General features: G+C 46.2%; 2 protein-coding genes across 3 annotated transcripts in view; both read left to right on the top strand.

Annotated features, from left to right (window-relative positions):
* Window positions 1-15,134, top strand: part of tab1 (TGF-beta activated kinase 1/MAP3K7 binding protein 1) — a 32,370-nt gene that overhangs the window by 4,109 nt on the left and 13,127 nt on the right. For both annotated transcript variants that reach the window (XM_061720600.1, XM_061720594.1), the window contains exons 2-5: window positions 693-826; window positions 7,770-7,923; window positions 9,558-9,653; window positions 9,991-10,111. In XM_061720600.1, coding sequence (XP_061576584.1) covers window positions 693-826; window positions 7,770-7,923; window positions 9,558-9,653; window positions 9,991-10,111 — 505 coding nt within the window. The remainder of the gene's footprint in view (window positions 1-692; window positions 827-7,769; window positions 7,924-9,557; window positions 9,654-9,990; window positions 10,112-15,134) is intronic.
* The window catches only part of LOC133442628 (parvalbumin-7-like), a 470,342-nt gene continuing 455,806 nt past the window's right edge, over window positions 599-15,134 (top strand). The window contains exon 1 of the mRNA XM_061720624.1: window positions 599-603. The gene's annotated coding sequence lies outside the window, so the exon portion shown is untranslated. The remainder of the gene's footprint in view (window positions 604-15,134) is intronic.

Here is a 15,134-nt window from a genome sequence, read left to right as displayed (position 1 = left end):
TCAAAGCTACTGAAGGAGCTTGCATGGAGCTGCTGCCAAAGAACCAGCTATTAACACCAGTACATCCAGTACATCCAGTACTGTGAATGTTTAACAGATGTGTTCAGTAAAGATGTAATAAATCAGTTTTTTTTTCTTTCTCTAATAGGCTGTTATAATGATACCAGTTGATCTACTAAACTTACTAAAGGTTTTTCAGATAATGCTTACTATAAACATATGGAACATTAAAGGTACTCAAAAACAATAATATTTATAGTATGTGGAGAATCCTTTGACACAATGCTTTGATTTTGCACACAAAGCAAATACATGTAGATCACATTCATTTGAAAGCAGTTAATTTTTATAACTTACCACCTAATTACTAGTTGTGGAAATTAATAGAAACTCCAGGATATCTGAAAATGTCCAGACATATTACACTTTTGATTAAGGAAAAGGATGGAAGCAAATTATTTTTAAAGGCATGTCATAGAAATAGTTCATGTTATTATAAATGTTCCTTTCTGGAGTAAATGAAACCATTACAATGTAGTGACATTTGAGCAGATTTATAGTTTCGTATTGACCTTGAGGGTGGTTTGTGTTTTCACCTTCATTTAGATTTATAGTTTCATATTGACCATCACTACTTAATACTCTAAAGTGCGGTAAGTATCTGATGAAGCAATTTGTCTTTATTCTTTCAGCTGCATCAAAGCTGGACAGATGACCTGCCCTTGTGTCAGATGTGTGGAGTAGGTACAGCACCCAACTGTGTGTATGGCCCTGATGGTAAAGGAAGTCAGAGCCACCCCATTGAGGATGGACACCTCAGATTGAAGTAACTATTCTATTTATTCTATTACTACCATTTAGTCTCTCAGACTTACATCTGAGAGAACAACACAGCATTTAGGGTCAAGGGCCAAGACAGCCCAAGGTGGTTCATCTTGGTTGACCACGCTTGAACATGGGTCCTCCAGACCCTAGACCACCTCTGTAGCCACTACACTACCACTCCCCGCTAACTAAGACCAGGGAGAGATATAAAGGGGGGGGGGGACTTGACGTTTCCGAAATCATCAAGTCTGAAATGATAACCGCTTAGACATGCTCAGTATCTGCACCTCAAATCACAAGATGGTGCATTTTTTTCATTAAGGAACTCATGTTTGAGGAAAAAGGTTGTGCGAATGGTAGAGATGATGATGACACTGTCTTCTATAAAAAAAAGTAATAAAGAATAGTAATTTTAAGATTATATCAATGGTTGTTATCATACTAATAATGAAATGTCATTCTGTAGAAAAAAAAAAGAAATATTTTGTAATATCATCACACGTTATGGAAGAATAAGCAGTTAGTTTTCAGTGGTTTTAATAACGTAATTAACGACAAGGTGATATTTCTTCATGAGAGGAAAAACCTCTTCTGCCAAGTTAATTTCAAATATCAAGTTTGTTTTTACACCTTTCTAATCACAGGAAAAACACCATTTCAGATTATATTCCTTCACAGCTGCCGGCATTGCTTATCTTAATATGTGACATGGCTTATTTTTTTCAGCTTATTGGTTCATAATGCATCCTTGGGTTTGATAGCAACTTTGTTTAAAAATGCTGAAGCGTGAATTAACGAGAGCAGTCTTTGGGTTGATCAGGTTCATTTTGTCTTCTATGACACAATATCGTAAGTTACGGATGTAACTATGGTTCTGTGAATTCCTGGATGACTGCCAGTGGCAGTAAACAGAGTGGATATGTCTCCTCGCGCTCCGCGCAGGTCGAGATTTAATAACAACAGTGTCACGTGAGTGACGTGTAGGCTACCTGTGCGTCTATAAATACCGCCCGGTAGACTACATCCGGCCTCCCAGAATCTTCTCGCAGGAAGTTCGGAGTGACCGGTGTGACTGGCAGTCATCCAGGAATTCACAGAACCATAGTTACATCCGTAACTTACGTTCTGTTTCATTCCTTCCAGACTGCCAGTGGCAGTAAACAGAGTGGATGACTCATACCAGCACTGTCACGAGGAACAACACCCACCTAGTGGTCAGCCGCAGAAGCCAAAGGCAGAACGGCCGAAGCCAGCGTGGACCCAGAGGCCACGTTAAGGCGATAGAACCTGGAGAAGGTGCACGGCACCGTCCAGGATGCCGCTGCACAGATCTCAGACAACGGTACCCCTCTCATTGCCGCCCAGGAAGTGGCCACACCCCTGGTGGAATGACAGACAACGCCTGAAGGGGCAGGTCTACCTGCCACGTCATAAGCCTGTTTGATTGCTTCAACAATCCAGTGGGAGAGACGTTGCTTCGACAGGGCACGGCCCTTGTGCGCCCCCCTGTAGCACACAAACAACTGCTCAGAGCGTCGAAAGCTCTGTGTTGCCTGAAGGTAGAGCTGCAACGCCCGGACTGGGCACAGCAAATTAGCCCGCTCCTCCAGCCGGGACTCAAACGGGGGAGGATGGTATGCTGCCAACTCTATGGCCTGATTGGCATGGTCAGGGGGTAACACCTTTGGCAGGAAAGCGACATTTGGCCACAGGGTCACTCCTGAGCTGTCTGCCTTCCACCGAAGGCACGTAGGACTGACTGAAAGGGCGTGGAGCTCGCTCACACGCTTGGCAGACGTAACAGCCAACAGAAAGGCGGTCTTCCATGACGTCGTCCTCAAGGACCCCCCTGCCATAGGCTCAAAGGGTGCCTCGCCCAAGGCCTGCAGGACCAGCGGCAGGTCCCATGCTGCTGCACGCTGCACTCTGGGGGGGCGCAGTCTCCTGGCACCCCGCAGAAACTGTGCCACCCAGTAATGCGCACCAACTGGTCTACCATCGATGTGGCCATGGTGGACAGAAATAGCCGCTACGTGCACCTTCAAGGTCGAGGCCGCCCGGCCCGCCTCAAACAGATACTGCAGGTACCGCAGTACAATTTGTAACGGACAGGAGATCGGGTCAAAACCCCCGTCCCTGCACCAGGAGGAGAAAGCGGCCCAGCAATGCGAATACACCCTTCTTGTGGAAGGAGCTCTAGCATTCTGCAAGGTCTCACATACCGAGGGCTCAAGGTGCGTCAAGAATGACCCTTCCCTCTCAACGGCCAGGCCCAGAGTTGAAGGAGGCTCGGAGAGGGATGCCATACCTCCCCGCCCAGCTGGGACAGGAGGTCCGACCGTACTGGGAGCTGCCAAGGCTCCCCGTCCAACAGGCTGAGGAGCGTGGAGAACCAAATCCTCGAGGGCCACTTGGGCGCCACCAGGAGGACCCTGTGACCCGATAATCTCACCCTGTGAAGCGTGGGCATCACCAGGGGAATCGGAGGGAACGCATAAAGGAGGCCTCTCGGCCAAGTGTTGGCGAGAGCGTCCATCCCGAGCGGGGCACTGGTCTCTGCCAAGGAGAACCACAGTGGACAATGAGTCGTACACTCCGAGGCGAACAGATCCACACGGGCTTCCCCGTATCGATCCCAAATCATTCGCACCACCTGGGGGTGCAACCGCCAGTCCCCCGGGGGCAGCTGCCGGCGTGAGAGGGAATCCGCCACCACGTTGGCTCTGCCAGGGAGGTGCATTGCCCTCAAGGAGGCCAATTGAGGATGAGCCCACATCCACAACCTCCGGGCCTCGTTCAGGGAGTCCAGCGACCTGGTTCCCCCCTGGTGGTTGACATGAAACACTGTCGAAGTGTTGTCTGTCCGGACGAGGACATGCTTGCCCCTGAGAAAGGGCAAGAAGTGCCTCAGCGCCAAGTAGACAGTCCGGAGTTCTAGGACATTGATGTGCCGTCCCCGCCACAGAGGGCCCCAAACCCCCTGGACTGACCTCTTCTGCCATACCGCACCCCAACCCTGAGGTGAGGCATCTGTTGTCACCACCTCTCGCCTCGAAGGGACTGAGCCGAGAGGAACACCGTGCAATAGAAAGGTGCTGTCCCGCCACCGGTGGAGATGAATAAGGCACTGGTGGGTAACCTTGACCTTGACCCACCTGTGAAGGCGAGGGTCCATCTGGAGGCTGTTGAACCACATCTGCAGGGGGCGCAGGTGCAGCAGCCCCAGAGGTGTCACAGCCGAGGCCGCCGACAGCATCCCCAGCAGTCGGAGCCATGCGTGGACGGGCAACCTCATCCCGAGGCGGAAGGACCGTAGCAGGTCCTGAATCCGCTGTGCCCGCTCTGCAGTAAGGCGTGCCTGCATTGACACGGAATCGAGGGACAGGCCGATGAAGGTGGTCTGCTGCGTAGGACGCAACAAGCTCTTCTCCCAATTTACCGACATGCCCAGAGCCTCGATATGTGTGAGGACCCTGGATGTCATCAGCTCCGCCTCCTGGAGCGAGGGGGCGCATATAAGCCAGTCGTCCAGATATGGGAGAATCTTTACTCCCGACAGGCATAGCGATGTCAAGGCCGCCCTCATGCATCTGGTGAAGATGCGAGGAGCCAGGGACAGGCCGAAAGGCAGGACGGTGAACTGGTAGGCGTGGCCTTGAAAGGCAAAACTGAGAAACCGTCTGTGGTCTGGGTGTATTGGGACGTGAAAGTAGGCGTCCTTGAGGTCTATGGAGGTGAACCACTCCCCTGGAGTGACAGATTGAAGGACGTCGCGTGTTCGCAGCATCCGAAATGGGAGGACCTTCAGGTACTGGTTCAGACCCCGAAGGTCCAGCACAGGCCGAAGAGAAGTGTCTTTCTTCGGAATGAGGAAGTATGTTGAGTAAAACCCACTGCTCTGTGTATGTGAGTGAACTCTTGTGATGGCCTTTTTGTCCAAGAGTTTGGCTATCTCCTGTGACAAACACAGGGCCCTCCCGCGGTCTCTGACCGAGGTTTCCCTGACCCCGGAGGGTGGTGGGGGCCGGCGGCGGAACTGCAACCTGTAGCCCTGGGACAGTGTTCTCAAAACCCATACATCTGGAGAATGGGCTGCCCAATAGGCCAGGTGCTGATGTGAAAACCTGCCCACCGCCGGCCCGAGGCCCTCATAGAGGGCCTCGAGGATTATTTGGGGGTTTGGGGGGACGCTGGTGTTGCCCCTGCACCCGCTGAGACCGGCGAGGTGGAGGGTGTGCGCCCCTGGGCTGACGCCCACCACCCCCAGCAACCCGGCTGTGCTGCCAGGGCTGCGGAGGGGGGCTCGGGGGATGTGAGCGGCGCAGGTCTTGTGCGCCCCGTCTCCTGGAGTGCTGAGCTGGGGGTCCCATGCTCGCACTCCGACGACCCCAGGCCTCTGATGCCTGACCCGACTGCTTCCTGCGCTCCAACGCCTGTTCTGCCTCTGGCCCAAACAACTGGCCCGGCACTACCGGAAGCTTCCGTAGCGTCTGCCTGCAATCATCAGACATGGGTGCCTGCGCCAGCCACACCTGACGCCGCGTCACCACCAGGGTGGACATCAGGCGGCCAAGCTCTCTGGTCATCAGCCCGAAGGCTTGGAGCGCAGCGTCGTTAGTGTCACCCAACTCCCCGCCCTCATGCTCCGATTGCAACATCTGGGACTGGGCGAGGAGGAGCACGGAGAGGGAGTTCCCAATGCGAGCCATGCGGCCTGCCGCATCATAAGCCGTCGAGAGAAGGCTATCCGTTACCCGGCACTGAGGCCTAGGACAGCGGGCCTTATCTTTGAGCGCCTCATCTGGTGAAAGGACCAGTGAGGCGATACATGGGTCCACGGGAGGCATGTGAACCAGGCCATGTTGCTCCGCCTGGCGCATGGATGCCAAAGTCCTCGCATCCTTGCCATGGTAGGCAAACGCCTTTGGATCTGCCCAGCAGCGCCGCAGCTCCTGCAAAAAAGCAGGCGAGGGCGGGACATCAAAGGGCGGGGCTACAGGAGTCCGGCGAAAGAATGGGTTGCTCGCCGGTTGGGCAGCGGGCGCATCATCCAGCCCGACCTTAGCCAGGGCCGCACGTAGTGTTGCCTGCAAAGGGCAGGGGCCCTCTCCCAGCTCAGTGCTCCCAGAGCTCCTGAGGGATGTCTCCGAGCCAGCCTCTGCCTGTATGCTAGCTGGGTCAACCACCAGACACGGCAGCTCAGGGGAGGGATACTCGCCAGAGCTAAACACACTGTCACGGCCTTGAAACATGGAGTTTGAAGCCCTGGTAGACATAGCATCGTCTCCACAATCTGACTCCCAGGGGACCGCCAGAGGTGGGGAGGGCAGAGCCCGCTCCCTCACTAAGGCCTTAAGCTGCTCCAGTTCAGCCCGTAAATCCTCCATCTCACTGCGTGAGGGAGCATCCTTCGCCTTCTTCTGCGTAGGGCCACTGCGCTCGTCATGGGGCCCCGCTCTGCGCTTGTCCCGGTGCTTTTTGCGGGAACCTGCACTGACATGAGCGGGCCCAGAGGGTGGGAGGTCGCTCCTAAAGAGGAGGCCTTCCACCTGACGCAGCCGGTCCTCTCTCACCGAGAGCGGCAAAATGCTGCAGTTGATGCAGGGGTCAGACAGGGCCTCCCTCAGGTGCCCCACCCCCAGACACTGGGGGCACAATTCATGGCCATCCTCTACCAACAGTAGAGTGCCACATGATGTACAAGCCATCATCGCTTCCTCCAAAAAATAAAAAGGGTCAAGTTAGGAAATCTGGGCGAGAACCGAGACTCGATCAGAACATCTAACAGACTCCTCACACCACTGTTCTTAATCCAAACAATTCAGTGTGGAGCCAGGCAATCCAAGCGAGAACTGTGGCCGCCACAGAACGCGTCCGGAACCTCTGGACTAGCTTTTTTTTTTTTTTTTTTTTTTTTAATATATATATATTTTTAAAATTTATATATATATATATATATATTTATTTTTTTTTTAAAGCTTAAGTAAAAAATACTCACCAAGCCAGGCTAGGAACCAACAGACGAGAGCAGTGGGCGGACCACTGAACGCGGCTGGGACATCTAGCATGTGGAGGAATCAGCTCAGCACAAACAATTCAAGACCGTTTGTGTGGCTGGGGAGCGAGCCAGCCCGACACACGGGCGCTCGGATCCTCCCGATGGAGAAAGGGAGAGGTAAGATGGCTTGACAGCCACAGCCTTAGAGGGCACAACGTGCGCTCCGACCAAGAGTCACAGGCAGGCTGTCAAACCCACCAACCAGAGTTGAGCTTACCTCCCCGAACCTGCAGAAAATATAGATCCGAAACACGGATCTACGGAGCGATTAACCAGCGATGTACGTCAGGTTAACAGCGAGAAGATTCAAGAGGCCGGATGTAGTCTACCGGGCGGTATTTATAGACGCACAGGTAGCCTACACGTCACTCACGTGACACTGTTGTTATTAAATCTCGACCTGCGCGGAGCGCGAGGAGACATATCCACTCTGTTTACTGCCACTGGCAGTCTGGAAGGAATGAAACAGAATTATAGTTTTCTTTTCATCAGACAATTGAGGTTTTAGAAGAGATGTTTCATACCTGCCACAGTTTCGGCTTCGAACTCTGAGCAAAACGTCTGTCTGAGAGCAGTCATTATTATCAAATGCTATAGCAAGTGTTTTATCAGTCCAAAGATTTACTTTTAAAGTACTTAAAAAACATGCAGCTTGTTTTGTTGTGGTGTTGCCATCTTCTGAGCTGTATAGTTATTCTTAAACATGACAAATCAGTTTATCCTAAGTTATATATCTCTTCATGCTCCATTGTATAACTTTGCTCCCAGTTTGCAGAGAAAATACTGACATTTTATCATCCACCTTTTTTTTTTGTCTTTAATTGTCTTTGCTTCCTGAAAGTAAGTGGCCATTGTTTTATTGTGTCTCTTTTTTTCTTCTAATAAGAGGCGAGGATGGCTGCTTCTTGTATGGGGTATTCAACGGTTACGATGGCAGCAAAGTGGCGAGCTTTGCTGCCCAGCGCCTCACCGCTGAGCTCCTCCTTGGACAGATAAACTCCAGTCACACGGACAACGACGTTCGCAGAACCCTCACGCAGGTCTGTGTTTGTACACCTGCTTGTGTGTTTGTGTCAGAAAATTTGTATTCAAGACTTTTATTTATATTTATGATTGAATAAGAGATATGCTTGTTAGGGCTGGGCAATTAACCGACATTTAGAACCTAAGACTGATCTAATCATGGTCATGTCAATTATTTTGGTTATGTCACTATTGAAATTTAATTTTGTTTACAAGAGCTGTGAGATATTTATGTTTTGTACAGGGTAATGTTTGAAACATTCATTTACAAGAGATAAGTTATTTATTTTGTACTGTTTAAGAGCATGATACTTTAAAACTAAAATGTGACATTTGAAAAGTTATTTTCAATTTTTCATTGGCTTTATTTCAGATATTATTTTTAGAAAGATAAAGGAATAGATTTAAAATACTTGCTACCATTCAATATTACAAGATTTAAAACAATTTACCTTATTAGTAAGTAATAGAAGTGGTGATGTATTTATTTTTTTTGTTTTGGGGGATGCACATGCAAAATAATCGTTGATTGATCGTAACTGAGGAAAAATGTTCAATTAATCGTGATGTTGACATGAGGTAGGGCTGGGCGATTTTGGACAAAAATAAAATCCCGATTTTTTTTTTCTCTGAAAATGCAATTTTCGATTTTGATTTTTTTGGTAAAACTACAAAAGACAATGGAATAAATAGTTTCAAATATTTTATTTTTATTTTTAAAGAAAAATTGCAAACAAATTTTCCTATTGGGAATGAAGTGCAATTGAAAGATACTGTAAATCCTCCTTGAGTTTTGTAAAGTGACAACATTTACAATTTTCTTGACCAAACAAAGATGACTAGACGGGCTCTGTCTGTAATGCAGCCAGCTGCAAAAAAGGAAAATCGATTTTCGGATTTTCCTTTTTTAACATCGATTGTGATTAATAAATCCGATTTAGATTTAAAATCGATTAATCGCACAGCCCTAACATGAGGTCATAATCGCCCAGCCCTAATGCTTGTAATTATTTTTAAAAGAAAGAAAATCAAACATGCTCATCTACATGCTGAATTATCGTCCGACCTAAACACAGGCCCATTTCACACTAGTCATTCAAGGTGGTGTTGCTCTGTTGAGAAGCTGTGGAGGTGGAACGGGCATTCAAAGTTTATGTTCTGAGCTGGCATTGGAAGAGGCCCGGCTTCTTACTAACTCACAGTTTTTATTTGAGGTAAAACAGTGTCAATAGACAGAAATAGGACACCACTCTGTCTTTATTGAGTGATTAATCTCAACTAACGATTGTGAACAAATAGGGAGGGTCTCAGTCTTTCAAATGATGCATTGCCATTAATCTATTAATCTACTGATTGAACATTCAACCAAAGCAGAATTACTAGTCTTTTTTGCCTGTCCACCAACTTTCTTTTGTGTGTAACACTGACAATTGTTTCCTTTTTTACATGTGTCTCTTGAAAAAAGGTCCAAACAAGTTAACACATTGCAGAATTCTAATTTGCGAGTTTTATTTTGTTGCTTCAAAAAAAGAGAAACTCTCCCAACCTCTGACTAGACTTATCATTTTTACATGTCCTTGGCTTTGATAAAGGGGATAAGCTGTGTGTTACAAAGCCACTGATTTTAATAAGTATGTACTCGCTGTTGCAGGCCTTCGATGTGGTGGAGAAGAGCTACTTTGAAATGATCGATGATGCTCTAGCTGAGAAAGCTCACTTGTCCAACTACCTCATGCCACACAGCGAGGTACACACATACACACACATAGTGCAAAGCATAAAGACATATGAAGCAGAACCTTTAGAACAGAGCTTGGTTTCCATAGCAACTGCAGATTTGGCATTAGTGTGAGTTCATTTTTAATCGTGAGAGAGCGAGCTTCTTATGTTTAATTGGTGTCATCAGCGTGTTTCAGGGAGTAAAACTGTTTTAGTTCTCTCTGCTTTTCAGCTGCCCCACACTCACTCACTAATGACCTTGTGTCAGTCACTAGTTCAACCTGTCATTATGTTTCCCTGCTACACATGCATGTAAACATATCTCACCGTGGTCACGGGCTGGTCAATGTGTGTCTTTCCACCAGCTCTCTCCTCAGACTCAGAAGGTGCAGGAGCGCCTGAAGGAGCTGGAGCAGGAGGTGTCAGGAGGTGCCACAGCTGTGGTGGTGCTGATTCTCAACAACAAGCTCTACGTCGCTAACGTTGGTATGTACATGTGTTGGCGCTAACTTGTGGTTGCTTGATGCCTAATTTCTGATCTTTACAGTGATATTTTTCATGCACAAGTCATTATTTGATTGAAGCACAGAACCGCTATAAAGCAACAAAAGCAGTCGACCGCAATGTGAGCCACCAAAACGCCCTTGAACAGCGGACGGTGATGTCACCATCTGCTTTACACCAGCAGATGTCAGACTTGACACGCATTAGGATTTGGTGTTTTTTTTCTTCTTCTATTTTTGAAGGTAATAGGGAGAGATGTCTTGAAGTATTGAAATACAGACCATAAAGAGTCAAGCACAGCCTAAAACTTTTATCATCAGGTTTTCTTTTGGCACAAAACACATCAGGACTTTAAAATTCATTACTTCAGTAGCATATTTACTTTAAAAATGAATGGTGCATGCCACAATGTGCCTACTCCCATATCCACAACACCACAAATTAAACACACGTGTTTGTGTTTTTCCAGTTGTGGGGATGCTGGTATGATGTAATCAAATGCTTTTAGCGGCTGTTAGCATGTGCGTTATTAGCCACAGGGAAATAAATACTGGATGAACAGAAATGATTGTCAAATCATGTGAGATTTTTTTTTCATAGACTCTATTCATCTACCTATCAATCTTTCCATAAAAAAATTCAAAGAATTGATTTAAAAAAGAAAAAAAAAACATCCCCTAAAAATTATATTCTATGTGAAGACATTCAGCACATACTGTATCTTCATGTTGGACATGTTGTAAGGCAAGGCAAGTTTATTTTATAGCACAATTTAACAACAAGTAGATTCAAAGTGCTTGCTCTTGGCTTGGCTTCGCGAACAAAGATTTTATGAAGGGGGTTTTCCACGTCGACTGCAGGCACGCTCGTGGCTGACAAGCCCGATGCGGGACAGACAGGTCCGGCCGCAGCGGCTGCAGTCAAAGGTCACGTCAGGTACAGCTGCTGAGGTTTCCAGGTTCTTCCTCCTGCGGCGTTTCTCCTTCAGGTTCTCTGTGCGGGAGTCCTCAAAAGCGGTGACAGCCTGGTTTACAGAGACATTAAAATATCATATAGTAGAAATAAAAAGCATGATTTAACATTTAAAGAGAAAAGAAAGAAATAAGAACAATAGATAAAACCACTAGTTAAAATATGATTAAGTTTTGAAACTCAAAAGTACCAGTGCAATAATGATGCTCTTATCAGAAAGTGCAGGCTCTCTCTCTCTCCAAAGATGTGGAAATAAACTACTCAGACTATATACTTGCTTTTCCTCTTGAATCCTCTTGAAAAGTCTCACAGATTGTGCTCGACAAACGGAGCAGAAGGTTTAACAGTAAACAGAACAAGTATTTTTTTAATAATGAGTTACAGTGCAGTGGCAGACTTAAGCTAGAGCAGTGGTCGGCAACTGGCGGCCCGCGGGCCAAAATTGGCCCGTCTCCAATAATATCTGGCCCGCCAGATGACATTGAAAATCTGATTTAAAAAAAAATATATATATATTATTTACTATCACAAAAGCGACAATTTCATAGAGAATTCAAAGCCTTTATTTAGAAAAGATAAAATAAAAGTAGAATCTTCATGATTCCGGACGCACACAATTCTGTATAGTTCCCTGTCACCTGTAGCATAGGGGGGCCTTAATTAGAGGTGCACACAAATATTCAGGAGTGACGTAGGCACAGACTCCCGCAAAACTCCTGAAGCTGTTGAAATGGTAAGACGTATTTGTTGTGGTTTCAACTGTGAAAAATACAACTGATAACTTACCTTGAGTTTTGCTGTTGGTCTTTGAAATGGTAAAACGTCCATTATATGTCTAAAAATACGTTGGAAAATCCGCCTCATTTGCATATCCTCTCACTCGCTTCAGGAGACACGGAGAGCTGCTGCTCCGTGTGCACGTACTGTCCCCTGTGCTACTGTTCATATCATGGGTTTTTCATGTGTTTAATGTCGTTCTATGTATTTTAAAGAAGGACTGCATTTGTTAGTAGCTTGGCAGAAAATAATATTATCACCAAGTTACTTATAAGCGGTTTCATAACGCAGCCACAGAGTAGCGCTAAAGCAGTAATAACACACTAATAACAGTCTGTAGCAAATTCAAGTTACTTTATTTAAACTAATGACTTTCTTAAATAACTTTTTTGTACAAGATATAATAGTATAATAATACTAGTAGCCTATAGATAAGGGGAAAAAAGTTTTGTTTAGTAGAAAAAAAACATGCTTCGCCTGATTGATGTGATGTTCTGGCCCACCATTCAGTTGCTCCGAAAAAATTTGGCCCGAGGCCAAACTTACTTGCCGACCCCTGAGCTAGAGTTACAGTTTAATACTGAAATAACATTTTTGTTAAATCTAAATTCAGAAGGGTTTAAACAATTCAGTCAAAGGCAGCTGTAAATATGTGTTTTTAACCCTGATTTAAAGGAACTGAGGGTCTCGCATTCCTGCAGTTTTCTGGAGGTTTGTTCCAGATGTGTGGAGCGTAGAAGCTGAATGCTGCTACTCCAGGTGTCCTTCAGATTCTGGGGACACGGAGTAGACCTGAGAGGTCCGGATGTTTTATTTTTTTCTATTTTGGTCCCAAACCATTCAGTGATTTATAAACTAACGGAAGTATTTTAAACTCCAATCTCTGAAATACAGGGAGCCATCATAAGGACCTCAGAACCAGAGTGATGTGATCCACTTTCTTATGGCACTATTCCTCTAGTACCTACTCAGCCCGACTCGCCTCGATTTGGTTCTTTCCCACTAGGGGTCTAATGTGCTGAGTAGATGCTTTTTCTGTAACTATTCTGCCAAGGTTCTAAGCGGCTGAGTCAGGCTGTATCTGAGGTCTTCACACTACAGGCCACCGATTGGTCAGGGGGGTTGGAGTCAGACGTCTGAGTCAGGATGTGACATCAGCGAAAGAGCGATTCTGACCGCGGCTTCTTGTTCATTTTATACAGGCAATGGCAGCATAAGTCTGTTTCATGATCCAACTCTGAGGTGCAGATGTTCATAAACCTGGTGGCTGAGGAGAGAATTAAAAAGAGATCTAGACGGGCAATAGGGAACGACAAGATCTAACAGGAGCTCTGTCACTTTATAGCTGCTCGCTGCTACCAACAGACTTGTCAGCAGCGCCGAGACAAACTAAAAAAAAAAGTTAAAAAGCGCTGCCGCTTGAAGCTTCTCTCACTCTCATTTTTTTAACTTGATATCGAACACGAGCCACAGACCCAGCAGCACATGTATCATCTACTCAATCTTCTAATGTACATCTTTAGTGTTGTTGTCTTCTTTGTTTAGATATACGTCACAGCAGCTTCGCTCCAACCTCCTACTTCTGCTCTAGGTGCTGAATTGTTATGGAAAAGAAACTAGGCCGAGTTGAGTCGAGCCAAGCTGAGATGAGTAGAGCAATGTAGGTACTAGTGGAAAAGTGCCATTAGTTCTGGTGAAAACTCGGCCAGCAGCATTCTTGATCAGCTGTAACTGTCTGATTTATTTTTACCCTACCCTGTGAAGACACTGTTGCAGTAATCGGTTTGACTGAAGATAAACACATGGATTCAAGGTCCTGCTGAGACATTAGTCCTTTGATCCTGGGGGTGTTTTAAAATTATGTGTTAATCACATTAGGGCTGGGCGATATATCGAGTATATTCGACGTATCTCGGCTTCTACTCTGTGCGATGTACAAAATGACTCTATTGTGAATATTCGAGTATACGTTGTCACGCATTTGCTTTTAGCCGCGGGCATTAAATTACAGGCTTTTCTCACTCTCTCGTCTCGTCTCTCCTTCTCAGAGACATAAAACAAGCGCAGCTAGTTACATACGTCAGTCACATACTGTCGTGCGTGTATCGCCGTACGCCCCAGACCAGCTGCAGGTGTCGCTGCTGTCCGGGACCGCCGGTCACTTCCACCCACTTTAACTTTAACTTAACTTTAACTTTCCCAAACTCGGCCTGTTTGCTCCGTGAGCTCATCCGCGCGGTTGCTACGCGCGACAGACTCGCGCGACAGACTCTTTTCAAAGCAAACTGGGACGGTTTGGTAAAGACGGGGGGGGGGGGCTTCTCCTCGCACGATGCGCACGGCTCTCCGGAGAGCCGAGGAGCTGCTCAGTGCGACAGGTGTGCGCATGCAGCGCTCCGCCGAGCCTTTCTCTTCCAACGCTGAGAAACGTCACCTAGTGTTGCTTAAATGTGGCCACATGAAATCAATCACTATCATCGAAACAAAGTCAAACAAGATTATATGACGTCATATTTCTATAAGTAAAAGTGATGCAAAGTAAAGGAGGAGAGGATGAAACATTGCAGTCCCTACACCTACAATTAAAGGTGCTCTAAAGGCCCTCCTGCTCGAGAGCAGCTCATCCCGGGTAAAACCGGGACCAGAACATGTTCTTAGCAGATGTTATTCAGACGAGGAGTCAGAGAGATGCAACGTGCACTGCTTCTGTTTTGAAATTACAATTTTTATGCTTGTGCCACTCACTGCTTAGTAACTGTTTAATAAATACAGTTTAGGTTAATCTGACTTAGTTGTGATTTCCCCCCTTTTGCATGAAAGTTTAAAATGAGCATATATTAATGCAGTATGAACAAGAATGTTTTAATGTAGACATATAGAATCATCATACTGGTGTGATTATAGGGTTCAAAGTGTTAATTCAAGGCAAAATATCTAGATATATTGTTGTGTATCGTGACATGGCCTAAAAATACCGAGATAATAATAAAAGGCCATATCGCCCAGCCCTAAATCACAATTTGATTTACATTCATACTTGCAAAACTTGATACTGACAATCAGTTGGACATACCTAAAGTGCTACTTGGCTGAATTGTTTTTTTTATTTGGCTGCTTGATAGCCAGTTAATTTCACAAGCCAGGATTCACAGACATGAATTAGCCATGCTCATAAACTCTGAAGTCTAACCTGAAGGAGTTAAGGAAATCCTTTTGCGTTATTTTGTAAAGATTTGTCAAATATTTGCTTAAATAT

This window comes from Cololabis saira, chromosome 1 (genome assembly GCF_033807715.1).
Source record: "Cololabis saira isolate AMF1-May2022 chromosome 1, fColSai1.1, whole genome shotgun sequence".
NCBI lineage: Eukaryota > Metazoa > Chordata > Actinopteri > Beloniformes > Belonidae > Cololabis > Cololabis saira.
This window is presented reverse-complemented; position numbering and strand designations above follow the sequence as displayed.